Source organism: Chelonia mydas, chromosome 1 (assembly GCF_015237465.2).
Source record: "Chelonia mydas isolate rCheMyd1 chromosome 1, rCheMyd1.pri.v2, whole genome shotgun sequence".
In the NCBI taxonomy this organism is placed as follows: domain Eukaryota; kingdom Metazoa; phylum Chordata; order Testudines; family Cheloniidae; genus Chelonia; species Chelonia mydas.
Window position 1 is genome coordinate 116,921,009 of NC_057849.1, and position 27,829 is coordinate 116,948,837.

The following is a 27,829-nucleotide window of genomic DNA, read 5'->3' on the forward strand; positions in this document are numbered from 1 at the left end:
GCCAAAAGAGGGCAGAAAGTCAGGAGGAGAGCGTGATTGACTGTGCTGAAGGCAGCAGGTAGATAAAGAGTAATGAGAATACAGATGAACCCTTTAGTAGGAGAAAGTCAATAGTGACCTGGATCGGGCAACAGAGAGGGCAGAAGCCAGACCAGAGTATATGTAGGAAAAAGTCAGTGAGGAGGAAGCTAAAGAAGGATTTCAGATGAGATCATTGCTGTTGAATAACCCCGCAGAACTTTTAAAGGTACTGAACCTGCTTCTGATTTCACACTAGTATGAGACCAGACAGTTATAGACCAGACATAACTGGCTGACAGTTATTTTCTAGAACCCTAGACTATTATATTCCCCATAGACTCCTTGATTATTTTCTTCTGACAAGAACTCGGAAAGTTTCAGGATGCACAGGCCACGATTTTCAGAACTGGGTGCCTTCAGGAGGTACCATCCTTATTTAGGTTCTTGGTCATGGCCTTTATTTTTCCAAGTTACAGAGTAATCATTACCTTTCTTGACTTAATGCCAATGTGGCTGATAAACGACCTACTGACTGGCTTATTATACTTTTCTAATATTTATATCTTGTTTTTTTTCTCTTTGTCACTAATCCTCCTGCTTTTATGCTGAATTCTCTGTAGAGGATGCCTTTCCTTTCTTCTATTTTGGACCTTTCTGATTCTGTCCATCTTTCTCCTATAATGGAGCAATCCCTCAAAGATTATTATTTGATAGTGTTTCACCAGGAACCTTGTTTGTATTCTCATCCCATATTTGTTATTCTTTAAAATTTCTTTAAAATGAATAAAAATATCATTGTGGCAATGTCCGTCTCTCTCTTTTAGGGTTTTATACTGCTACCCATCACTGTGGCTTCTGAGAGCCTTCCACAGAAAAACAATGGCAAAAGTGAAGACCCCAGAATACCTCATAGGCTACATCTACATCTACACTCCTGGGGGGTGATTCTCAGCTCATGAAGATATACTTGTCCTAGCTCTCATCTTAGCTAGCACACTAAAAACAGTTGGGTAGTATGCTTGGCAGTATCATGGAGAGTGGTAGCAGTGGCATGTGCTAGTGTAACCCACACACCTTCTGGGTGTGGTGTTGTGTCCCATCTAGTGGCACCGAGACCACTTAGAGAGAGAGAGAAAATTAGTCTGCTCTACAGCCTTAGCTAAGCCAGGTGGCTTTTAGCTCATGCAGTAGAGCAGGGGTTCTCAAACTGGGGGTCGGGACCCCTCATGGTGTCGCAAGGTTATTACATGGGCAATCTCGATCTGTCAGCCTCCACCCCAAACCCCGCTTTGCCTCCAGCATTTATAATGGTGTTAAATATATAAAAAAGTGTTTTTAATGTATTAGGGGGGTCGCACTCAGAGGCTTCCTGTGTGAAAGGGGTCACCAATACAAAAGTCTGAGAACCCCTGCAGTAGAGACTCATGCACTAAGCTCCAAAGGCCCCAGGTTCGACCCCGCTCACCGACAACCGGGGTCTGTCAGCATTATAGGTGGGGGCTCATCTGGGATTTCAACTGGGAAGTCTCTGAAGCTCAGGATGCACTTCCTCAGCTAGGGGAAGTATGTAACCCAACACTTCCCGGGCATGGTGTTCTGTCCCATCTAGTGGCACGGAGACCACTTAGAGAGAGAGATGAATAAGTTTGTTCTACAGCCTTAGCTAACAGCCAGTTGGCTTTTAGCTCATGCGGTAGAGGCTCGTGCACTAAGCGCCAGAGGTCCCCAGTTTGATCGTGCCGACCGGGGTCTGTCAGCACTACACTAGCAGCCCTGAGTACATACCCACAAGGTTCAGGCAGGTTTGTATTCAGGGCAGTTAGCATGGTGCCGTCATGGCTGCTGCCCATACTACCACAGCTACACTACTATTTTTAGCATGCTAGCTCAGATGAGAGCTAGCACAAGTAAGTCTATGCGAGCTGAGAATCGCATCCCTCGCTTATAGTGTAGATGTAGCCATAGTGTAGGCGAAGCCATCGTGTTAGGCAGTTGGAATAAGCCTAAATCCAAAGCCTGCACATCTAAAGCTTGTGCAAACATATCTAAAACCCTTTAGTCTAGAAATTAGATAGGAATTCTTACAAGGCTATCTCGTAAACTCTCTGGTGTTTCCTAGTGCTGAATGGGTTGGAAGGACCTGAAGGACAGCTTTTCTTGCAATCTTTTGATAGATCTCCTTTTGAATCTTGACAGAAACCAGCTAGTGCAAATGTATGCAAAATCTGGACAAGAAAAGGAGCTAAGAATAACTTCATACGTTAAAACCTCAGAGCTTTGATCCAGGTCTAGTTTGTATTTTGGGCAAAAGTTCATCGTCATAATGATTTTTTAAATCTTACCCTCCTTAATTATTTTCCTCTAGTTCTCTGCCAAGAACTCAAAAAAATTTCCAACCATATGCTCCTTATTTCTCTTAGTTACAGGCTAGTCATTACCTTTCTTTGTTTAGCATTGAAAGATTGTATTTACATCCAAGCATGATAACTGATATGCCTATTGAGTTGTTATATTTTTCTTTGTTTCTTTTTTCTCCTTTTGCTGCTTCTTTTGTTATTTTATCCAAACCAGTTTGCTCAACCTCAGTCATAAATTCCCTTGGCATTAGCTTTCTTCGTTGTTGTAGTGTTTGCTTCCTCACAGCCATATTTGTAAGTCTTTTAGAATTTGAAGGGATGTTTTGTGACAGCTTGCATCAACCTTACCTATGTGTAACTTGTTTTGCTACAATTTGTAACCATAGTTTGGTGACTCCAATATTTCTCTGTGACCTTATTTTATCTGCCAGGTGGAGAAATTTGGAAAGGCACTGAATTACGCTGAAGCAGCATTATCGTTTATTGAATGTGGAAATGCTATGGAACAAGGCCCCATGGAATCTAAATCCCCTTATACAATGTATTCAGAAACAGTTGAACTTATCAGGTAAGCTTGTATGGAACAACAGCACTGTTTGGATATATTTTCCATCAGGAGGAGAACATACCTGAATGCCTTTAAACATGGGTAGAAATTAGAGATGGAAATATTTAAAAAAAAAACAAAAACAAATATCATGTCAATATTCATCATTTGGGGAACTCAGTGCCTAAGGAGGTTGATAATGTGATTATGGAATTTCCACCATTTGGCCATCAGTTCTAATCCAACCCAGATTGGTAGTGGCTGAAGATCAATACAATCCCATTGCTATTGTTTGGTCTATGTGAAATATGTTGGTAATCGCAATGCAGTTCCTGCCAGACAAGCATGCACACCACAAGCCTCTTCCCCTATGCTGACATCAACAGGCATCCTTATCAACAGTCTCAGCTAAAAAAGGCAAAGATTGAATCATCACGGAGTCTGAGCTATTCTCTCATCCAAAGAGTGGTCCGTCCAGAACAGAATTAAGGCACGTTGGCAAAGAAAATTTGCACTGCCAGTGACCACATTATACCTGTTCTGTAGACAGAGAATTTAATTCCCCAGGGCAGTCAGCCAAGCAGCTTTCACCAGCACTAAATTCACTTTCAAAGTTTAATATTTTTAAAAATCATAGTTCTGCAAAACTTTTAAAACAAGTGTTTTCTTCCAGATTTCTCTGCTGATCTGACCATATTCTCATTTGTGTAAACAATTCTGCTGTATTGTGGTCCCAGTTTGGGCTCACTTCTTATGCTTTTTAGTCACAGTAAAGCCAGCTCAGCCAGCTGACTCTGACACGAAGGAATGACATAAGATACAATACCTTTTGCTCACCACTATAAAGCTCTCTATACTTATTCCCGCCCCCTCTGACCTGCACCATCACAAGCAACATAGTTGCCCTTCTTTGTCTGCTTTGTCTTCTCTAATTACAGTGTATTTACGGTCCTGACTCTGGCCCTGAATTTTGCTTAGAGCTCCATCTATGCATGTAGCTAGGATTTCATAGTTATAAAGTAAATTGTTTATGAGCTGCCTGCTAGGTATAGTCCAAAAAAGTAACTGGTTTATCAGGACAAGTGTTTGTTGAAATAAGGTGTGGAGTATCATGCACACAATGCATTTGCACTGATGTCAGAATTAGAGTTTGATTACAAAGATGAAATACAATCAGCTAATTACGGGGAACATGTATTCTTCTGGAAGCAAGCCCAGAGGTATTGTATGTTGCACTAATCTTGTCCATTGCTCAGGTGCTAAACCAGAAGTTGAGATTTCCAGGAATTGATTTGGCTGGATAGCACATGCATTCTTGAAATAGCAATGCTACTACTGTAGATCTTTGAAGAATTTGAACTGAATGTCATAGGACCAAAATAGCTGTGAGCCACATGCTGCCCTCTGCTACGCAGTGCTTGGAGGAGCAAAACTGGAGAGACAAGCCCAAAATTTGCAGTGTGAGGAGAGCACTGGCTCCATGATACGTTCTCTTCTGCCCTCAAATTCTGTGGAAGCCTTTTTGCCTGAACTCTGCAAAATTGGGGTTCCACAGGGCTGGAGAATATTTTGGGAGGACTACACAAGGCGAACCAAGGAGCAATAACTCTCCAAAGCCGGATCCCCTTAATATTGTATGGATTTCCAAGGGAGTTACTGCTGGCTGAAGAGAATTAATTAGGCTGGGAGGGAGAGAGAGCTAATGGCAGAATGGCTTGAAAGCATGAACTGAAGAGCACAAAATGTATCTGTGATAACTGAAAGAATAAACGTAATGGGGCAGGTCCTCAATGGGTGTAAATCGGTACAGCTCCATGAGGATGTGACCCAACAGTAAGGTGGTCTCCTGTTAACACACACTGGCCTTAATGCCGGCTTTTCCCCTTTTTTTAAGGTATGCTGTGAGACTAAAAACCCACGCAGGCCCTAATGCCACTCCAGAGGACAAACAGCTAGCAGCATTATGGTTAGTAGATCAATATTTACTCAAAGACTTCTTTGATGCAGTGAGTCAGTCCTTGAAAATCAAATCCTTAGTGCAGTCAGATAGAGGACTTTGGTTTTGTGTTGTCTGTTGACAGAGAGAGAATACTTCCTGATCCAAGAAGATCTAGACCAGCATCACATGTTTTTCCTTGTATTACTGCCTGGTCTGCGTTCTGTTTCTGTAAATAAGCAATTCAGATTTATTGGCTGTGACAGGTCAGCTATGGCATGTCAGCGTAATTAATTTTTAAGTGCCTGATGGTCTGTATTTTTATGACTGATGTACTTTCCTTGTAACAGCGTCTCAGTAATTTCTTCTGTGTATAACATTTTAGGTTCAATCATCATAAATTATACTCATATTGTCTGAAGGGTTAGTATGTTGATAATTAAACAATTTGGATGAACTCTGTGAATGACTATTCCCGGATATATGCATTTAACTTAGATTCTGTAAAAAGTTGCTGAACAGTAATAATAATGTTATTTAAATTAAATTTAAATTTTAACAACTATATAGTTAACATGTACAATATCTATTACATGGTTATGGATTCTTAGTAAATGGGTTTTACAACAGTTTATCTATTCTTAACATCTGTAAAAATCCAAATTAAATGTGTATTTAGAATCTATAAATTAAACAATTTTAATTTATCATTTTATGTAAAAAAGAAAGACTATTTGGTGATCTATTTTTAATTAACTATATGTCCTTTGTCACTGCTTTAATGCACAATTGGGTGCACAAATAAGATTAACAATAATTGTTTTAAAAATGCTTAAATGGGAAAACGATTAAAAATTGCTTTTAAAAATAGCTGACCATGTCTATTTCCGGGTTTTGTAAAGTGTTTTCCAGAACCGACCTAACATTTTAGTGTGTGGAATTTAATTCAAATTCATAAAGCCACCGCATCTGTTTAAGCAGAAAGGTCACAGCAAGGGAAAGTAGGCAGAGCACTCCTTCAGCACTGCATAGCAACCCTAACTCATTGTCTGCCACGTAGCAGATGAGTTGACATCATTTGCATATGTACTGTAACCTATGAAGGTGGCAGAGTGAGAATTATGAGGACTGTAAGTCCATTGTATCCTCTGGCTCTGTACAATGCAAACTGGGCATACTGCCACACAACTAGTTTATCTGATTCTGATCTCCTAAGAAAAGACTGTCCTCTAGTGGTAAAAGAGGAAATTTCAAACTTTCAAGGTTGCAGATCTTAAAAAGGAAAACACTATGAAAGTGAATTACAACAGCCCTGGCTGAGATTTGCTACAGTGGCTAGTGATTTTGAGTGCTTTGATTTGATTTTTGGCTGCACAATGCACCTTAATTAGGTGAGATTATCAGAGGGTGAGAAGACAGCACTTTCGAAATTCAGGATGCTCTAAGGTATCTCAAAATGGGCATCCAAAACACCAGGAACCTTTGAAAATCTTGGCCTCTGTGACCAAATGAAAACAAGTGTTACTGATTTTTGTTGTGTTACATACTGTTGAGCAATCTCCCATCTTGTGAATACACAAAAACCTGATGGAGAAGATCAAGCATTTTGTATGTATTATTTATTTATCAGTTATTGTTGTTATGTGTGTTATGTGGAATCCCTGCAAATGGAGGATTGTGGAATCCCCGTTATTGGAGGTGTTTAAGACCGGGTTAGACAAACATTTGACAGGGATGGGTCTAGGTGCACTCGGTCCTGCTTCAGTGCAAGGGGCTGGACTAGATGACCTCTTAAGGTGTCTTCCAGCTCTACATTTCTATGACTGTATAATTATTGTTAATTACTATTATTGCTTATTTATTTATCTGGTATTATAAAGGTGCACGGTGCTCTACAGAAACCGTAGAGACAATGGGCCAGATCCTCCCCTGTGCTTCCCGTTTGTTCTAGTTATCGCTGCTTAGCATGTGCTTTGTACAGGAATCCTCAGGCAGAATAGAGTATTCTTAGCAGCTTTTACATTACCTCAGGAAAGGCATGTGACTAGGGAAATGTGGTCATGTTAGGGGCATCCTTGTTCCCTGGCAGTTTCCAGCTGTTTGAAGAGTCCGTCCTTTGAGGTCATAGTCATCTAACATGAATAGGCCTGAGACAGCTCTTATCTTTTCCATTGACTAGTCTATTCCTGGGTCATATGTCCCCAAGATTAGGTGCCACCTTTGTGCTTTAAAGGTGCTGTAACACATTTTACATGTTGTCTTCTTTCTGTTTCTTCTAGTTATCGCTGTTTGGCACTTCTGTACTGGAGAATGTTCCGACTCAAAAGAGACCACGCTGTAAAGTATTCAAAAGCACTTATTGATTATTTCAAGGTACTTTCATACTATATTACATTTTCAAATTGCTAATAATGATATGAGATACTGCATCTTTTCCAAAAGAGTAGCCCTGTTGGACCCAATCCTACTCCCACTGGAGTTTTATCACAGGCCTCAGTGGAAGCCGTTAATTTCCAGGTTGTCGTTCTGTATTCACAAAAGCACATGTATTCAGCATACACAACTTACAACTTACTGAAGGAAGAGCAACTCACCCTGCCATGAAACTGACACATGCAGCCCATTCTCTTTTTTCTTGATTGTCCAGTGTGATTCGTGGTGCTCTGCAATGAATAAGTTTCACAGTATTCACAATCAGAATCCACTTCAGGATGCACCATAAGGTAGATTTCGTATGGGTTCGGGACTTTGAGCTCGCTCCATATTTGGAATAACTTGTAGGATTTCTATTTATGGACATCAGCGTGTAAGAAAAGGCAAAGCGATAAATTCTTCCCTAAGGTATTGGGCTGGAGTCCACATTGGCTTCAGTGGAAGGTGCATGCAAGTATATCTGTGGTCAGAATATATACCTGCCACCAACTTGGCACACCTGTGCTTGCCTCCACTTCCTGTCTTGTTTTCCCCAGATATTCCCTTCAATTCGCCACTCTCTCATAATGCAGCGCACTATTTTATTTTTAGTATGACAGGAAGTCATTAGATTTTTAAAATGTTCCCTAAAGTGGCAATATTTGATTAGAAAACATCTGGAAATCAAAACATTCCAGATGGATCTATAACAGAGTAGGTCAAATATTTGGCCTACAAACATAATCTTTGTATTTCTCTGAAAAAAAAACAAAAATTGGTGGCTGCTTCTACCCTTCAATTTGTTTTTATATCCTGAGATATAAAATCAGAGAGCAGTGAGGGTACAAATGCTCTGCAGTCCTGATTCTCTTTGGGTACCCTAGCTAGTCATTTGGTTTGGGGTATTTTAGTATGTTTTTTTCTTTGGGGAGGAGAGGGCAAGGGTTGTCCCGTCCTATACATAAAATAGAAAAAACTCCCCAGCACAAATATTTTGTTAATGATGAACTTTAAGTAGTTCAAATTTTCATGACCAAATTATAAACCCATGAAAATAGGCAGGAAAGGTGACAAATCTTTTACTATGAAATTGAAATAGATGTCCTCAAAATTGGATCTAAACTCTGAGTAATATTTAATTAAACTTGTGTTTCTCTAATAATCATCTTTAGTCTATTGGTAAGAAACCTATAAATATTGTTACACTGTACTTCTCCTACCAATTCAAATAACACATAGTAAAAATTGGAAATTCAGTCTCACAACCATGTGAAATGTCTCTTAACAGAAGAAAGAAACCTTTCTACAGAAAACAAAGGTGATATTTATTTTTTATTATAGTAACATAAGCATCCTACAAGACAAGCTTGGGGTTTTTTGCAGGGCTTCTGCTGGTATAATAATTCTGCAGATTCTCATTAGAAAGCAAAGTAAAAAATGAAAAATTACTCATTTGTCATCTTTTCAGTGGAAAACAAGCCAATTCTAGACTTCTTTCATATATTTGTACCTAAAACCTTTCAAAATTATCTAACATGACATGCTGACTGCATTAAAAAACTCTCAGATATATTGTCAAATAAGAAAATAGATCAGAATTTGTCACACACATTTTTGGTGTAAATTTGGTATCTTTTTCTTTTAGAAAAGAAAAATTATTTAAATCTTCTTTTAAACTTTTTATTTCCATTTTCAAAAAATTAATAAAGCAGAGAATTTTAAGAAGTCACAGACATTTGGGAATTAAAGATTTTTGAGAAAATAAGAGATTCAGTTCGGGTCATGAAAGCAGAACAAAGCCCACAGGCGAATCAGTGGCGATGGAGAAGATGCCGTAAGTTAGACTCAATTACACTTTCTGAGAGCAACTTCCCTCATCATACTGGTGTCTAACAGAGTCTAAACTAAGTAGGGCAGAGACTATTTTAATTTAAGTTGTAAGTGTCTCCCACCTTCTTCCAGCTCCTCCGTGTGTAAATTACCTGCTCTTAGACTCCCTTACACATCAGCAGGATGGACATAAGTAGCTTTGAGAGATCTTGCTGAGTCTAAATGAATGTCTGAAACCAAGGCAAGGACAGTCAGGTCTGGAGATTGGAGCCAAGAGTCAGAACCAGAATCAGGAGTCAAGAGCAGTGTTGTAACAAGGTAAGAGCAGGGTGGGAGCAGGACTGGGGACAAGACTGGGGTAAGGCTAGGACTGGAGCAGGCTGAGGCCTGTGGAGTCTGTCACCACTGTCAGGCAAAGAAGAGTTCCAAGCTATGAAGCTATTGTTTCTCCTGTGAGGCTTATATACCCACTCTGAGAGTCACAAGACCAGCTCCTGGTTTGTGGATTGACTGGAGCCTAACACAGGAATGACTCATCCCCGCATATGGCTTAATCAGGCTCTAGTTCAGGGAAGACTTATCACCTCACACTGAATGTAAGGGAGTCTCCCTGACATCACCGTCTGTACCGTCTCTGAATTTGGCCTAATTGACTTATGGCATCATAAGACCTGCATACACTTTTCATATTTATCACTGCTACTTTTTGCACCCCATCTTTACATTCTCTTTGTCGACGTTCATTTCACAGTCCTGTTTAAATTACAGGTTTGTAAATGGGGTTTTTTGTTCGTTCTACAGAATTCATCAAAAGCTGCCCAGGCTCCATCTCCATGGGGTGCCAGTGGAAAGTAAGTTCACTCATCGCACAGAAACTATGTCTGAATAGCAGTGAGAAATGGCATTTGCTATGTTCTGTTATTTTCATGTTTGTTCATGTCACCTTTACATATATATATGTACAGTTATATATATCAATGTTCTGTTACAGGAGCACAGGAACTCCATCCCCCATGTCTCCTAGCCCTTCTCCCGTCAGCTCTGTAGGATCCCAGGGGAGCACCGGTGCCCCTTCCCCCTCTTCCACTATCAGCATTCCACAGCGTATTCATCAGATGGCAGCCAATCACGTCAGTGTCACCAACAGCATCCTGCACAGCTATGACTACTGGGAGATGGCTGACAATCTAGCCAAGGAAAATAGAGGTGCATAACCTAAAACATGTCCTTTAAAAACATGCCAATAAGACAATATATTGACTTACTATGACAGTGGTCCTACTGGAAGATCTTACCTTCTGGATTACAGAGGTGTATTCTTTTAGCCTATTCATGGTCTGTCCCAAAAGGTAACAAAAACAGTTTTGTCAGCATTCCCACTCAGAAGAGGTCAAATATCGCTGATTTCTCCTTTATTTGACTGTCCAACTCTCACCCTTTTCCAGGAACAGACTCACAGACATCTGGTAGTCAAACAGGAATTAAATTGATCTTTTGAGTTCATTTAATTCTCCTTCTCCTGGGCAGTATTGCACTACTTTGTGGCAGAACTACAGAAATGGATCTCTTTGGTCTTTTGTTCTTGTTTTACAAGAGAAAACTAATCAAGTGCACTGATGACATTCCCTTGTGGTGATGACTCCTACATGACTTCATATTTTTGCATGTATTGACTGAGGCATTAACGTATAGGACTCATTGTAGGACTTACGTGTCTGTGGACACATAGGACACCCCCCCTCTGAGTATCCAGACTCGGCGTAAATATCTGTGGTTTAAGTCCCACTACTCCACTTTAGCTCTGGCATGGACAGTTAGATCTTTGGTGTATTTACATGGCACCAGGATAAACATACAAGGCCAAGTTCTACTCTGAGTACGTCAGCTTTACACTGATATAATCAGGGTTTAAAGTTGGTGGGGGAGTAACACAGCTTCACCTCCTATCTCTGACTTAGGTAAGCAGCGTGGATGCTCCTTGCCTATGCTATGCCATCTGGCCTACCAACTCCAGCTGGCCCCTGCTCAGCATGGCTCTTGCAGGAGCAGTGCTTCCAGGGACCTCCCCAACTATCCATTCCTCCAGACTCCACCTTCAGTGGAGCAGGGGCAATAGCAGAAGATAATAATATGGCTGCAGGCTGAATTCATTTCCACTTATGTCCCCCATGAGTTTTAGGGAGACAATCTGGAGGAGACAAAGCAGCTTCTGTTGCTCACCTCCTCCAACTTCATGGAGCTGCATGGAATGGAGGTTCAAAGGGGCTGTGTGACATGAGGGTTGAACCAGGCCAGAGTAAAGGAACCCCTCCCTTCACCTGCAAGTGCAGACTTTCCTCCACATATAGACTTAGAGAGGACCTAGGGGTCCTCAGTTTTTACTTAGTCCCCCTTCAGGCAAAGTTCCCTCATGGTTTAAGCAGGAGTTGCCTGGGTAAAAACCTCAAGATCTGGCCTGGCCTCACTCATTCTGAAAAGTGTTTCAGTCAGGATAATTTGTGCATTTGAGCTACAAATGATGTCTCTTTATCTTTATAAGGACACCATTGGCAAAAAATCCTTTTACACACGAGATCAATGGGAGTCAATGAAAGAAAGAACCAAGGAATTAGCTGTTTAATTTTTAAAATGAAATTGTTGCAACACTCAGATCATGGACCATCGGGGCCTTAAGGACACTCATTCACCCCAAACTTCCATTTTAGTAAAATGTTCAGTGTGATTTAGTTAGTAAAAGAAACTAGCTACTACATTGTGATAAATAGCAAATGTCACTTTCCTTATTCTAACGCTTAATATTTTTTCCACAGAGTTTTTTAATGAGTTGGATGCATTGATGGGACCTGTCACCCTACACAGCAGTATGGAGCATTTAGTTCAGTACACTCAACAAGGACTTCACTGGGTACGGAATAGTGCTCAGGCAAAAGACTGTGTGCCATTCAAATGAACTGCATAATCTCCCATGGACGATTCAGTTATTCTGGACACTGTGCTACAGAAATAATCAACCATAGCATCCAAACAAAGGTGAATATTTCTTCAACGTTGAACAACATTTTTCAGAGTGTAGACATATATGTGTGTATGTATAATATGCAGCTATGTCTCTCCAGAATGCATTGTTCCATAGCAATCTCCAAACATTGTCATACTCTAGACAGAACTGACCACAGATGTCTTAATACACACACACATTTCTTATACCTGTGCTTAGAAAAACTCAGAAACCAAAATCTCATGAGTTAATTGAACCAAGTGCAATAAACACAATGGCTCCCAGTCAGGAATGCACTTAAGTGTGTGTTTAACTTTAAGCATGTGCTTAAATGCAATTGACTTCAGTAGAACTTAAACATGCACTTAAGTGCTTTCCTGAATTAGGGACAATGAGAGTCTGACTGGCCGTTTGGATGCTCCATAGAACTTTCAGTGTTCTTATTTCCCTCTTATTTCCTGATTGGGATGTATGGATGAATTGTGTAGACTGAAAAAATATGGAGCGAGAAAGCGTTAACTTTTGTGCAATAAGTTTCAACAGCTTGCATTCGTTTCTTTATTTCTCGGCTTTTGAAATTACCTGACCTCCTGTTCAGCCTCCTTGTCCACTATAATGAACATTATCGAGGAAACAGCCTGAAAAATGGGTGTATTGATAACAAGAAACTAGAAGAGATTCTGGAAAATTGTGTACTGTCATTACAGGCAAGAAGATAACACAAAAATACTGCAAACTGCAACCCAGCTAGCAAAGAAAGTCCATTTATTACATGTGCATATACGTGCATACACATACACACATATCGATGACATTTGTTTGCTTTGTGCAGTGAGGCTTCATGTTACTGGCTCTGGTTTTGATATCTTTTCCATCTTAAAGTAGCTTACTTGCAGTTTCTTCTAGTCTGTATCATGCCATTACATGAAATTCTCTTTATCTTGGAAAGCTGGGTTTGCTGCTCACCAGACTAAGCACGGTTTCCTATCATAATCCTCTCACTCGTCATGCATAATCCTCCACTAGGCTTTAATGTTTCTTGATTTATGGGGTGTTTTCAGCTCTTGTTGACAGGCTGTGTTTTTTGTGCCAAGGGAATTAATCCTAAAGTAATTGCAATTTAATTTGGATCAGCTGAGGCCATGGCCAGTTCATAACTAATGTGTTGTGTGCATTTAGTGGATTTTTGTTCTTGGTTAATTTCATTTTCACTCCTCTGGAAACATTTGATTGTTTTCATCTGAAATGTAATTTTATTGGTTATTTTGCACCCAGCCCTCTAGCCTTTACTCATGCGAGTAGCTACATTAACTTCAGTTGCATTGCTCAAGTAAGAGTCAATGAATGGCCATCTTCATTGCTACCTTCTAGTCAGCTTTATCTCAATATTAGTGTGATGCTGGTGCAAAAATATCTGCCAGTAAAAGTTACATATGAACATGTCTGATGAGTTGCATTAGAAACCACACATCAAATAATTTAGCCAGAGGCAGATTAAGGTTTCCTGGGGCCCTGGGCCAGAGCAAGTGGGGGGCCCCATCTCACCCCTTCCATCTGTGGTCCCACCCCCATTCTGACCCCTCCATATGTGACCCCACCCCACCGCCCCACCCCTCTATGACCCTTCCCTCCCTCCCCTGCCATTCCACCCAGGGTCTCCCCATTGCACTCCCCCACACTGTGGCCCCAAGACTTGAGACACTCTGGCCACAGCAGGGAGTGAGAGCTTCCCCAGCCCTGAGGCCAGAGCAGGTAGCGAGAGCTCCTCCAGTCCTGGGACCGCAGCAGGACTTCTCCTGCCACCCCCCGGCTTCTGCCGGGAATGGGATTAGGGGGCGCTGGGGGCTTCCCTGTGGCCAGCCGGCTTCTGCCAGGATTGAGGGGCACTGGGGGCTTCCTTCGCCAGAGCACCTGCCCAACACTGCCACTAGGGAGTGGGGTCTGGGGTTGCAGGGGGTTTCCTCTGCTGCCGCGCCCAGCGCAGCTGCTGGGGAATGGGGATGCTTCCCTCACCCCTGCCCTGTCTGCCTGGCGCTGCTGCCTGGAAGTGGGGTTGGGGCGCGGGGGCGTTCCGCCACTGAATTTAGTTTGTTACCACATTAAAAGATTTGCGGTAAGACAATGGGTATGTCTACACCGCCGCTGCAGGTGTCATGTCCAGTTTGGGTAGATGTGCACGCACTAGCTTCTATCAACGTAGCAGTGTAGCTGCAGAATGGGAGGCAGCAATCCCATCCGAGACCCTAGGTAAATACTCTGGCGGCTAGCGCACACTGCCACGGCTACACTGCTCTTTTGGGTGTACGAGCTCCACCAAAGCTAGTGCATGTACATCTATCTGAGCTGGAAATTACCTCCTGCTGCAGTGCAGACATACTCAATGTCATGTCATCAGATTCACTTTGTTGCACGTTGCAGAAAAAATACGAATCATTCAGTTACAGTTGTTGGAATGTAACTTGGTCAGTGCCTAGCTGATTATTACCTGCCTGATGTCTGGTTGGGAAAGTAGGCCAGTGATTTCCTAGATGAGGAAGTGATTTAAATCCTTTTAATACCGTGAGTAATTTGGTTCTGTTAGGATAGCAGTGTGGGAATTTCTGTCAAACCAGACAAGTGGGATGCCTGTTAAATTTGCTTCTGCTTTCTTTGGTGGTTGCTTTATCATTTGTCTTCAGATGTGGGGTTTGAGTTTGGGGTTTTTTTGGTATTTCAGAATTCTTATCACTATTTTATGCCAGTTAAACTTAGAAGCAACATATATTGCTTGCCTTACACAGATTTTAACTTGGCATTGGAGTTTCAAGTAAGGAACTTTGAATCACATCTCTTGTGCTGCGACTGGGGATAGATTTTATTAATTATGAGCTCTTTTGGAACTTGTTTGGCTGCAATGTGTATAGCGATTTCACAGAAATTCAGGAAGAGTTAATGTCCTCTTATTGTAACATGTTTCCTGACTACTAAGGTTTTCTTGTAGATTTGTGCACTTTCTTTTAAGCTGTTTTTATGCGGAATCATTCCAGCTAAAATACCCATCAAGTGCCACGGAAATGGTACATTGATGGTAGGTTTTGTGCTGGAATCACTTACATTGAACTCGTGTAAACAGAAGAAACTCCATTGAAGTCAATAGAGCTGCGCCCATTTAGCCCAACAGAGAACTGGGCCTCCTGTCCACAATGCTCCTTACAGCTGGGCATTTTGATGAGGTTAGAGCATGCAGTTCAACCACAGGCACGTTGCTTTTGTACAGGTTGCTTTTGGTCACGATTGCTGCTCTTCAAACAACTACAGGTGGGTACGGCATGATAACCAAAGACACTTCGTCTCATTCCTTTGGAGCCTGATCCTGAAAAGGGCTGTGTGACCTCGGGCCCTGACCCAGCAAAGCTCCTATAGATTCATAGATATTTAGGTCAGAAGGGACCATTATGATCATCTAGTCCGACTTCCTGCACAACATAGGCCACAGAATCTCACCCATCCACTCCTGCGAAAAACCTCTCACCTATGTCTGAGCTATTGACGTCCTCAAATCATGGTTTAAAGACTTCAAGGAGCAGAGAATCCTCCAGTATGCACACTTAAGTCTAAGCATCCCTTTAAGTATATAAGTAGTCCCAGGCATTTCAGTGTCAGCTGAGGGTTCTCAGCACACTGCAGGATCAGACCCTTAGAGACGGCCCTTACTTTGCTTGCCACTTGCAAAGGCACGTCTTGTTTGTTTTAATTCATTGTTTCAAGTCCCCTAAGAATGATAAAGGCTCCCGTCTCTTGCATTAGAGATTCCATCTCAATATTTCAGAGGTGAAGATGTCAACCTGTACAAATCCAGCTCAAAAGCAAAATTATGCCTGGAGGGAGAGGTTTGGTATAAAACAGAAACTTCTGAATGTGACAGACAGCTAGTCTACCAGCTGACGAGTACATGCAGGCATGGGAAATCAACTGGAATATTATCAAATAAAATGTGTGCCACAGGTAGACCCAAAGGCAATACAATTTGGTTTTTTGCATTAAAAATGCCCTGAGATACTCTGAGATGTTCACAAACACCAAGTCAATGAGATATTCAGACACACTTTGGCCTTGATCCTGTAAGATGTGCAGCAGGGAGTGCAAGGGTGAGTGGAGGATATGTATAGGTTCAAGTATGGTTGACCACTGAGCAAAGGCATCTATATTGTATGGCGGTAAATCCCAAGCCCCTTCCACAGCCCTTTCTTTATTCTAAATCTCACAGGGTTTAACGGGAAGGGGTGTAGGCAGATGTTGGGCATGTGAGGAGACATGGTACTCAGTGTAGGCCCAGATCCTCCAAGGTATTTAGGCACCTAACTCCCATTTATTTCAATGGGAGTTAAGTGCCTAGTATCTTGGAGGATCTTGGCCATATCCCTCAGCATGCAACACTGGTGCTTAGTTATGTGCTCCTTGTCTGAGCTTTACTTCTGCTACTGGGAGTAACTTGGCAGCCTGGAAAGCAGTATTCTCATTAATGCAGAATCAGATTCCCTGCTCTCCTGGTACAGCTCTTCACTTTTTACCTTTACTTCCACATGCAGCAGTCTTCCCCTGCACTGGGAAGGATCAAGCCCTCAGTGTACGTATGCACACATATCTATACACTCCATAGCTAAACCATGAAAAAGTTCAGTCAGCACAAAGGATATTACTAGTGCCTCCCATTGATCATTGAGTACCTGTCACTGAATGGTCATATCACCTCAGAAGAGCAGTAATTGTTATCAAGGTAAAGTGTGCAGCTAATTAATTTGTAAGACTCTCACCTTGGGAATGGTGCAGTCGTATATCTTTCATAATGCCAATTTTCACCCATTTTTCACAGCTCTGATACAAATCTGCATAACTAAAATGTCAGGATATTTTTTTAAAAAGAAGACATACACTTAGACCTGGCTAATCTGTGCTTAAAGTCTCTGGAGTAGATAAACTACTAGACACCAGCCTTAATGCCTATACAGTGTATACTATTGAGTGACTTAGTCGCAGTGTTTAATCCAAATGAAATTGGAATTTGCAAACTGACTTAGATTAACTACATCTGCCACGGCTAGGTTGCAGATGTGACATTAAATGATTATGGTTTTAAACAAAAAAGGTTGAATTTTATGTAAAGAATAGTGACTGAATTCCTTAATCTTTTTAAAAGATTTTTAAAAGAACATCTTGTCAAAATTATGTGTTTTTTAACTTTCCTAAAATTTCTGGAGGGTCGCTGGTTCTCGGTCAAAGCTGTATTAACGACATTTCCCTTCTACAGTATGTCCGGTCTTTGCATAATCCGCTTAATACGTCAAAAAGAAACGTTTCTTTTTTATAATGATTGCAGCACTCCCCTCTCCCAGTTCAGTGGAAAACCCTCAGACTAAAGAATAAAATCTCCTTGCACGTTGCTGGCACCATACACTTAACAATGACTGAATGAATTTGTTACAATGATGATAGAAGTATGGCTGGCACAGATCTAAAATGTCTTTCCTTTTGATAACTTTTTGTAATGATTTACACCATGTACTCAAACTGATTCCTTATTCAGATGGAGAGAATTACCTGACTTGCGTCCTATAAATATGTTCCAGCTCAGAGCACGATCAGAATCATTATTATTATTATTACACGACTTGGTACACTGGTTATGTGCTAAAGAGTGGGAACATGCATAGCAATGGGTGAGCCCCATCTGAATCCATTCAGAAAAGCATCTGGATGTTTATTTGAAGCTGATCTAAACATATGAACCTCTTTGCTTTGGTCAGAAAAGCTATCTGGAAAGCTGGTGAGAACACAAGATTCTCAGAGTAAAATCCTGGCTTCACTGAGTACAGCTACACAGCAAAAAAAAAAAAAAAAAAAACCCCCACAGCTGCGAGTCTCAGAGTCTGGGTCAACTGACTCAGGCTCACGGGGCTCATGTTATGGGGCAGTGTAGACATTTTGGCTCAGTCTGGAGCCTGGGCTCTGGGTCCCTCTCCCCGTACCGGGTGGGGGAGGAGCGCTGCTGTGTAGACGTACCCAGTGAAGTCTAGGGCAAAACTTCAATTTCTTTCAAAAGAGCCAGGATTTCACACTTGATATTTTTTAGTTACCTTGTAATAAACTGTTTTCAAGATCATTTAAAGTTCTTGGGAAAGTCACTTAGATCCCTATTTCCCCAGACACCGGGATAATCCACCTGAGATCTGAAACTCCCCACTGTTTCGACACAGTATTCTCTCAAGAAAGCATTATTCATCCGCCAGGAAGGAGTCAGGTATCTCCCCACCCCCTTCACCTGGGGATATCAAATGTCTCCCAAATCACCCCCTTGCCTCCACTCTGCCATCTGACCCAAGCAGCTGCTTCTAACCCCTGGATGATCCCATGTTTCCAGGGACTTTCCCTACTGCGACTGACCCAAAACCCATCCCTAAAGGGGGGGTCCACAGCCCAGAGGGGAAAGCAATGCAAGTAACCATGGATTTCATTAACTTACACAGCTTTTCCCCACAGGGCTAGCTTTTCCCCACAGGGCATTTCCTCCAAGGGCACAAGCTCCTTTCTGGGCAGGAACACAGACGGGGGCAAAGTGCTGCCCTTTCCCTATGTGTAAAATGGGGGTGCTAATAATTTATTCATGTTTTGTAAAGCACTTTGCAATCCTCAGCTGGAAGGTGCTATAGAAGTGCTAAAAATCATTGTAAAATGTTAAGTCATATGAGTGAATTTCACTCCTGGGCAGGGGGCCAATCCAAGGCCTTTGCATCACTTAAACCCCAAAATAGGAATCCTTAAAGCTCTTAAAATAGGGCTGCAGTGGTGCATAGGCCTTGTGTGGGGCCTTTGCATGGGGTGAATTACACCCTATATAAAAATGCCGAGTATTATTAGTATTACTTGCTAGTTTCATTTGGATCAGAAATAGCATGAAGACAGTCATTCTTGAAGTATTTATGTTTTGATCTTAGTAGAAACCAGGCCATACCAACTCACACACAAATGTAAATAGGACAAAAAAAGGTTAACCAAACTATCTGTTCCTCCAAAGAGTTCAAATGGACTTTGAATTTCTCTGTGCCAGTTTGTCCTTCCCTGAAAGAAATATTTTTTTCAGAACTTATTGTCTTTAACCAACAGCATCATAAATGTTCAAATTATTTGTTTTCCCCAATCCCCAGATTCATAGCCTAAATGTTGTCTTTCACAGTGGCGCATTGCAGAATGGACTAATCTCTTTATTTGGCATAAGAAAAATTATGTAACTCTCACAAAATATTTCCATCTGTCCATGAGTCATCTGTAGTTAATTGGCATGGCAAGTCAATTAGGGAGACATTTTCAGCATAATGCACAGGGAGTTAGACTCCCAACTCCCATTAACATTAATAGGAATCCCAGGGTTAAATGCCCAGGCTCCACGTTACCAATTTCCCTCTAAAGGTCAATAGCAAAACACTTTGATTCTGAGGAATGACTACCAGTCAGATCAGCAATGGACTCACTATTACTGCTCAAACCTCAGTAAGCAGGGGAGGTTATAAACTGATTTGTCTCTATAGCTCTGCATATTATTTGGGTCACACTAAATAATCCCACCAGATTAGTCTTTCTTTTCTTAGCAACATCAGTTTTCATAGCTTCCCCTAAGGTGACTCCGTTCTACCTGCAACTCTGGTCTCATTACCCCCAGAGACCTTTGAAAGAAAACCTTTCACACAGGAGGAAGTTAGCAAGAGGTTCAATTTACCCAAATAAATATAATTTGGCTAGTAATTTTCTACTCTTTTCTCTTCTCTGTTATTGAAAGTATTTGTGTTTTTAATAAGGACTTTTCTCCCATTGCCTAGATTCTTAGACCTGCCTATATCCTGTTACAAAACAAGTAGATTTTCAATCTGCACAAAGCGCTGGCTGATGACACGGGGGCTTCCAGCTCCTCCCTAAAAACATACCCCAATGAGTTAATTCATTCTATTGACCTCCCCCTGGCCGCCCATGAATTCATTTTGCCTCCCCTCAGCCCCACATCTTCCCTCCTCCCAGGGCACCTCCTTCACTCTGGAGGTTTTCTTTACACTTCCCAGGCATGGGGCTACAGGGATAAGGAGAAGAAAAGGGGAGGAGCCAACATATTATCCAGCAGAAGAGAAGGGGGAGGAGGGAGCAGAGCCCCTCTGAGCTGCTGGACTCTTTCTCTTCCCTCCTCCTTCTCAGCCCCATTGTATCACCTTTTCCCTCCAGCCCTAACAAAAAACTTCTGTCTCCTAAGGGGAAAGGGAGAGGTCCGCTTGCCACATGCAGCAGCTCTGATTGGCTGCCCCGTTCCAGGAGGCAGGATGGGAAATGTTGAAGGAAGAGTTCCCTGCAGTGCTGTAGAAGGGACTGAAAAGTCTCAGAATTGGCAAGTCTGGATACTCCATGTGACACTCCAGGCACTGTAGGCAGGAAGATTGTGGTGATACCTCCTAGGCCTAACACACATGCATTGGCTTACATTGTGTCATGATTTTTTTCTTGATGGGCATTGCTGTTTTATGAATTTGCACAAAGATCACTGGGATTTGCCAGTATCATGTCTGTGCAGGGACTTATTATTTTAGGTCTTAGATGTCACACATTTAGCATCATGAATTTTCAGCAGGATCAAATAGAAAGAAAGAGAGGAATGGGAGTCCTAGTTTAAATACAAAGGGACTGATTCTGTATCTGCTGTGATTGAGGAACTGCCATAGACGTCAATACATGTCCTATGTGGCAGAATGAGATTCAGCTAACTTTGCGAACTTTGGGAACTAGCAACAATGTTAAGAAAAATTGCAGAAAAACATATAAAAAGTACATTTTTGCTTGATGAGCTCAAGGGTGCTCTCAAATGTATTTGACCAGCAGTTCTCAAACTTCATTGCACCACGACCCCCTTCTGACAACAAAAATTACTGCATGACCCTAGGAGGGGCGACTGAAGCCTGAGCCTGCCCAAGTCCCGGTGCCCTAGGCTGGGGGAGCCAAAGCTGAAGCCCAAGGGCATCAGCCGTAAGTGGGGAGCCTATAACCTGAGCCCGGCTGCTGGGCGGTGGGGTTCAGGCTTAGGCTTTGGCCCTGGCAAATCTAACACCAGCCCTGGTGACCCCATTAAAATGGGGTCACGACCCAGTTTGGGATCCCAACCCACAGTTTGAGAACTGCTGTATTAGACATAGGTTAGCTTTGGTATAAGTGGGCACAAATCCAATAAGATCAGTCGTTACACCAGGGCTGAATGGGAGCTTTGATGCCATTAAGGTTACTATGTTTTGCAGTGTAGCAATGTAGGGTCTAGTGCACTAATCCTTCATACAAGTACAATGTATAAACAGAAGAAGAAGCTTTTGTGTGGGCTGTGAAAGAGATTAAGTTGGCTATTTTAATCACAGGCCTGTATTATGTGAATGCTTGTACAGTATAACTGAGAGGGTACATTGCATCATTTTATGGAAATTGAGAGGCATGTCGTTGATTCATCATATGACACATGAGCACAAACCCAGATAGACAAAACTGTGAGTTCATTTGTGCTGAACAGCTGAGCATTAATAGCGGGCTGTTCACTACCCCTAGACCACATGTTGCACTCCAGTTCAAGTCAGTGGAAGTTTTGTACAGCTCAAGGATTGAATATGGCCTTCTGATTTTAATATTTGTGAATTGATCTTTTTTATGCAGTTCCATTAGCAAATACTGGCCACACTAGATTCGTTTATAACCATTGTTGGAAAGTATGGCTGTTAAAAACATGCCAACGTCACTTACATCAGTTTCCTTCTTTTTTCTGTATTTATTATTATTATTAATTAACATCTGTATTGCAGTCGTGCCTAGGGGCTTCAGCCACATCAGGGTCCCTTTGCATTAGGCAGTGACAAAGACAGAGTAAATGACAGTCCCTACCCCCAAAGAGCCTCCATTCTGAAAAATAAGACATAACAACAGGTGTATGAGACAAACAAGCAAATGGGAGGGAGGGAGGGAGGACAGGATAACAAAAACAACAGGATGCTTTACCACAGACTGGCTGTATGTGCAATTTTTAACAAATCTGTAGCAATAATCACAGTAGCAGTAACTTTCCTGTCTGATCGTTATGTTAACTAATGTTCATCATGGAACAAATCTGTAACCGATAGTGGCTGTCTGACCTAGTTGTACAGACTCCTGTTTTATGACTAGAATTATTTTTGTACCCAGATTCAGAGAGCGTAACTCCAGATCTCATTTATGCCAACTGTCAGCAAATTCCTGTAAATCATAATATTATTAGACTCAATATCAGTTTAGCTCTACTCCTATCTGATGAACAGCCAAAGCAATAGTGCAGCAACTTTCGAATGGGCATTCTGGATTTAGCATTTTTTTAGTACCTACACGACATAAGTACAATCCCTCTACATGTCCCCGTATAACAGGTAATATTGTTTACACAGCTGAACAATTTAGTAAATGGGAATATTCTGTACAGTAATTTATGCTGTAAAATATGTACATATAGCCTTGTAGCATTCATGAATGGTTGGAAGTGCTTTATTTATTAGATCAGGTGGCATTTTTCCCTCATTCTAGAAGACTTAACATTATTTTTTTTTTCTGATAGATTAATTTTTGGCTATTTGCTACTACATTTTGACCCAGTTATGGAAAAATTATTATTTACGGTAAATAGCTATTTTTTTAAATTTAAGTAGGAATAGTAAATTCACTGTCCATCCAAATAATATATAGCTGATTATGACTAAAAGTAAAAATCATATACTCGTATCTGTGTATTATAGTATATGCTAGAAATCATATGCCATATGTGATTAATACAAACAGCAAGAGCTTTCATCTGCTCCATTCTTCCTCTTTGAGACCAAAAACAATAAACCATTTAATCTCAAGTGATTCTCAAGAGAGCCCTATTTTCATTCCTTCCTCAGGCAAAGCTCTCATTAGTTTCAGTGGGAGTTTTGCCTAGTAAACATGCAACGTAGGGACCTCAAAAGAATAAATGTCTTGCTTCTGAACATTGCTTGTGTGTGGTAGTCATCCAAATTTTTTTTGAAAGAAATATAAAGTGAATACTACGTCCGTACTATCCTGTATCTCTCTTTTTCCTTGCTGTAAAAGGGAGGCACGGGGGAAGAATTAAATTAATAAACAACTGTATTTGTTCCATTTCAGTGAGCAAAATAGGAAACTCAAAGTGCATCAGTTCCATTTCAGGTTAAAAATAAAACAAAGTTTTTTGGGATTTCAGTTGCTTTCGACTCTGTTATACAGTTAAACAAGTTCACATGTACAAAAATCATGAAATCATTGACAGGTTGTTTTACTGTTTGGAGATTTTGCTGTTTCTACAGTTCATACAAAACTCACGTAGCACAGTTTCTGGAATGGTGAAGAATCCTACTGTAATGTAACAGAATGAGCCTTAAGGATTTGTAAGAATAAGCACTTTTATATTAAAAAGTAAATATTAATTCATCAGTAAGATTACTTTTTTAATGTGACAATAAATCATGAAATCGACATCCTTCTGTCTAAACTTTGTCTCCTCTGTCTCTTTCTTACACATTTTTCAGAGTGAAAAAATCTCATGTTTTATGTTTTTTGCTTAGCAATATCATCATCTGTGTTACTGGGTAAGACTTTTACCCTTTCCCACACTCCAAATAGGGATGAAGTCATTTGAAATCTTGGTGTGAATAAAGAAATTTTCAAGTGGGTCATGTTAACAAGGAACTGGGAATGGACTTACATGATCTCCCAAAGGAAAAAAATACTTTAAAATGAGGCTATGTGTTTTTGGAAATGGGGATGGGAGATTGGATGATTGACCCTCGGTTTGTTTTTGGAGTGAGGAACGTGGTGAACAAATAATCAGTCTCAAGTTTTTATAAAGTTACATTTCATTTAGATGTAAAGGTACAAGGGCTATTAATGGCCCCATTCCCTGCTGAAATTTGTAGGGAGGGAAAGACTACTACTCCCATCATGGACAGAGTAGAGGCTGCTTGCAAAGAGATGACAGTAGTCTACAGCTATAGACTAGCAATGTGATCTAAGCACAACACTGAATCAAAACAGCCCTTTCACTGATGATTTCCTGGCCCCTACGTCTTCCCAATGTAAGATTGCCTTCTCATAGAAACTTTTGTCACAGAGTTCCTTTCTCGAGCTAGCCCTTTAAATTTGCAAAGTCAAGCACCTGCAGCCCTTACATGGCCATTTTGCAAACTGGCTGTGCCTTCCTGGCTGGTAAGTATTTCTGGTTTGCCTTTCCTATTGTGGAGGAAATAGCATGAGCTCACAAGCAGCCTGTGTGTGTGGGAAAGGGAAACATCAGCCCCTGCCACTGGCTGCTGGTGGATGGGTATTGGCAGAAAGAAGCTATGCAGGAGTGGGGGCAGTAGGAGGCAGCTGGGCAAGAAGCAGGAGAGAGCAGCAGGAGGAAGGAGCTAGTCCTAGAAACTGGCAGACAGGAGTGCAAATAATTTGCTTGGGGGTGCTACATAGAGGGAATTGCTAGCTCAGGGCTCTCCGGAGTAACAAAAAGATAATATGTGACATACATGTTTACACTAGCTAAGCAACAAGTTTTATCTATTATGTAACCCACACACCTTCTGGGTGTGGTGTTCTGTCCCGTCTAGTGGCACGGAGACCACTTAGAGAGAGAGAGATTAATGAGTCTGCTCTACAGCCTTGGCTGACAGCCAGTTGGCTTTTAGCTCATGCAGTAGAGGCTCATGCATTCAGCTCCTAAAGGTCCCAAGTTTGATTCCCCCCCACCCCCCCGACAACCAGGGTCTGTTGGCATTACAATTGCACTTACATGACTCATCAACTGATATGAAAGTGACCCTTTTGTACTAATCTGCACACAAAGAACACCTCAAAGTTATGAGCTGTTCTCACCCCTCAGACACACCTTTGTCCATTCTGCATGGGAGGGTGTATTCATAAACATGTGGGCGAGCCTTCTTGGACTTCTGTCACAGAGTCTGAGTGGTTCCTAGACGGAATTCCAGGGCAGCCGGTATTGGGATGAGCATCTGCCATGAAGTGTAATGAGTACACTGTTTGGCTGCCCTACACATATGTCCACAGCTAACCGGCACTTAGGGCTGTGTTTCTAATGATGCGTTATAGCAAACAGTGGGTCCAGTTCTGCCTTCAGTTCCACAGAGGTTACTCTAGTTGGACCAAATTCAAGCAATGACTTTCAGTGGAACTATACCTGCTTACATTAGGACTGAATTTGGCCCCTTAAATGCATTAGTTCAACTTCAAGACCAGAAGTGGGTCTGCTGCTAGGATTCTGTAGCCCTGTATAGTGTACATATGGGCCTTACAATTCCTAATTCAGCCTATAACTGCACTTCCTTATCAGCTTTGTCCATTCATTGCCACAGACAGGCACCAGAGATGTTCATAGAATCAAAGTGGGGCATGGATCAGCATTCAGGTGGGGGAAGCTAATGATCCAACTGGTGGACCACATTCAGTGATGAATCCTGGTCACATGCCTCTTGTGGCACATTGCACATACACTAAGAAGAACATAGCGTCAAAGACCAGAAGAGACCATTACAATGATCTAGCTTTACCGCCTTCATAAAACAAGCCATAGAATTTCATCCAGGGATTCCTTCATCAAAGCCTAATAACTTGAGGAACTAAAGGTAACCTTTTAGAAAGACACCCAATCTTGATTTGAAGACAACATTATGGAGAATTTACCAATTCCTTTGGTAATCAGTTCTACTGGATAATTACACTCATTTTAATAAATATTGTCTTAGTTCCATTTTGAATTTTATTAAACTCAATTGCTGATCCAGACTAAAATCTAAAGCTGGAAATGGAATATAAGTATTAATGTATTTAAAGAAAAAGGTTTCAGGAAAGAAAATTGCAATTTAGAAGCATGGCTTGGATCCAATTTAATTGAACCAAGTTTAGAGTGATATTTACCACCCAAAAATTAACAAAAGGATGTGATCTTGTTTTCTAAACCAGCCTTCCAAATGAACTTACTAAACAGAAAATATTCCTACAAGTGCAACTACAGTGTGGAAATAGTCACAGGCCATATTTTCCCCTTGGTTTTTGTTCCAAACGCCTATTCGTGTCAATAGAATATCTGTATTCTGAGAAGAATATGAACCACTTTTACAGACTGATGTTTCTTAAAATGAAATTCAGGTGTCCCAGCTTTCTAAATAAAGATTATTGGTTTCAGTAATTCTGTACCATAGGTAACAAGTCAATACAGGCGGAGTGTAAGTATCTTCCAGGACTATCTGTGCAGCTACTGGGGGGGTTGATTTTCTCCTAACATGATCTTTCTGCAAGCATTTACTAGACACCATTGCTGCAAATGGGGGAAGGTATATATGTAAAAAGCTACCACTGATGTAAATGTGTAAGGAATTCAGATTTAGTAGCATGTATACCTACTCTGCACTCATTTTAAATTATTGTAAGTGACTACATAAGTTATGTAACAGTGGAGAATCAGGTTCTCTCACCTCACAATACAAGCACGCGTTAGTTTCTCCCATTTTAAAAATCCCACTTACTTCTCTAACTACCACCCCTTTGCCCTTTCATCTCTAAGCTTACAGAAAATGCCGTTTACAATGGCTATCTGGAATTCCCCTCCTCCAATTCCAACCTAGATCCTGTCCAAGTCAGCTTCACCCCTTGTATTATTCTTGGCCTGTCAGCCACCTTCAACAGTCAACCATGCGCCTCTCTCTGAAATCTTGCCCTCCCTTGGCTTTTGTGACTCTGTCCTCTCCTCATTCGCCTCTTGTCTCTCTAATCCCTCCTTCGGTGGGTCTTTCAATGGATCCTCCTCTTCCCTCCCACCCCCAACTCTGTGGAAGTGCCACAAGGCTCTGTCCTTGGACCCCCTTCTCTTCTCCCTTTTCCCCTTATGTCTGGGTAACTCTTCTTTGAGCACAGAGCCAATACCATCTCTATGCAGATGACTCACAAATCTATCTTTCTACTCCAGAATTGTCTCCTTCTGTCCCAAATGAAATCTCAGTTAGTCTCCTCTTATGTCTAGCCTTTCCTCTTATGTCTAGGTGTTAGTAATGGGAGATTCAATCATTAGAAACATAGATAGCTGGATTTGTGATGACCGGGGAACCGTATGGTGACTTGCCTGCCTGGTGCAAAGGTTGTGGCTCTCTCGAGGCATCTAGATAGATTTATGTGTAGTGCTGGGGAGGAGCCGGTGGTCATGGTACATGTAGGTACCAATGACATAAGGAAGGGTAGGAGAGACGTCCTGGAAGCCAAATTTAGGCTGCTAGGAAAGAGATTGAAATCCAGGGTCTCTACCGTGGCATTCTCAGAAATGCTTCCAGTTCCACACGCAGGGCCAGGCAGGCAGGCAGAGCTTCAGAGTCTCAATGTGTGGATGAGACAATGGTGTAGAGAGGAGGGGTTTAGATTTATTAGGAACTGGGGAAACTTATGGGACAAGGGGAGCCTATACAGGAAGGATGGGCTCCACCTAAACCAAAGTGGATCCTGACTGCTGGCACTTAACATTAAAAAGGTTGCAGAGCAGTTTTTAAACTAAGAGATGGGGGAAGGCCGATTGCTGCAGAGGCGCACGTGGATCGGACAGAGACTTCTCTTAGAGGAGAGTCTATTGATAGAGATTCTCTAGGTTTTAGTCAGGAGGAGAG

At 41.5% G+C, this 27,829-nt stretch overlaps 1 protein-coding gene across 4 annotated transcripts in view; it reads left to right on the top strand.

Annotated features, from left to right (window-relative positions):
• The window catches only part of AFF3 (AF4/FMR2 family member 3), a 482,362-nt gene extending 458,714 nt beyond the window's left edge, over positions 1 to 23,648 (top strand). For 3 of the 4 annotated variants that reach the window (XM_037898291.2, XM_043537046.1, XM_043537051.1), the window contains 6 exons: positions 2,810 to 2,946; positions 4,820 to 4,891; positions 7,141 to 7,234; positions 9,905 to 9,954; positions 10,095 to 10,309; positions 11,914 to 23,648. In XM_037898291.2, the coding sequence (XP_037754219.1) occupies positions 2,810 to 2,946; positions 4,820 to 4,891; positions 7,141 to 7,234; positions 9,905 to 9,954; positions 10,095 to 10,309; positions 11,914 to 12,053 (708 nt within the window). In that variant the 3' untranslated portion in view covers positions 12,054 to 23,648. Of the gene's footprint in view, positions 1 to 2,809; positions 3,394 to 4,819; positions 4,892 to 7,140; positions 7,235 to 9,904; positions 9,955 to 10,094; positions 10,310 to 11,913 lie in introns of those variants that run through there. The other variant, XM_043537056.1, reaches the window with a different exon arrangement.
• The last annotated feature ends 4,181 nt before the right edge of the window (positions 23,649 to 27,829 follow it).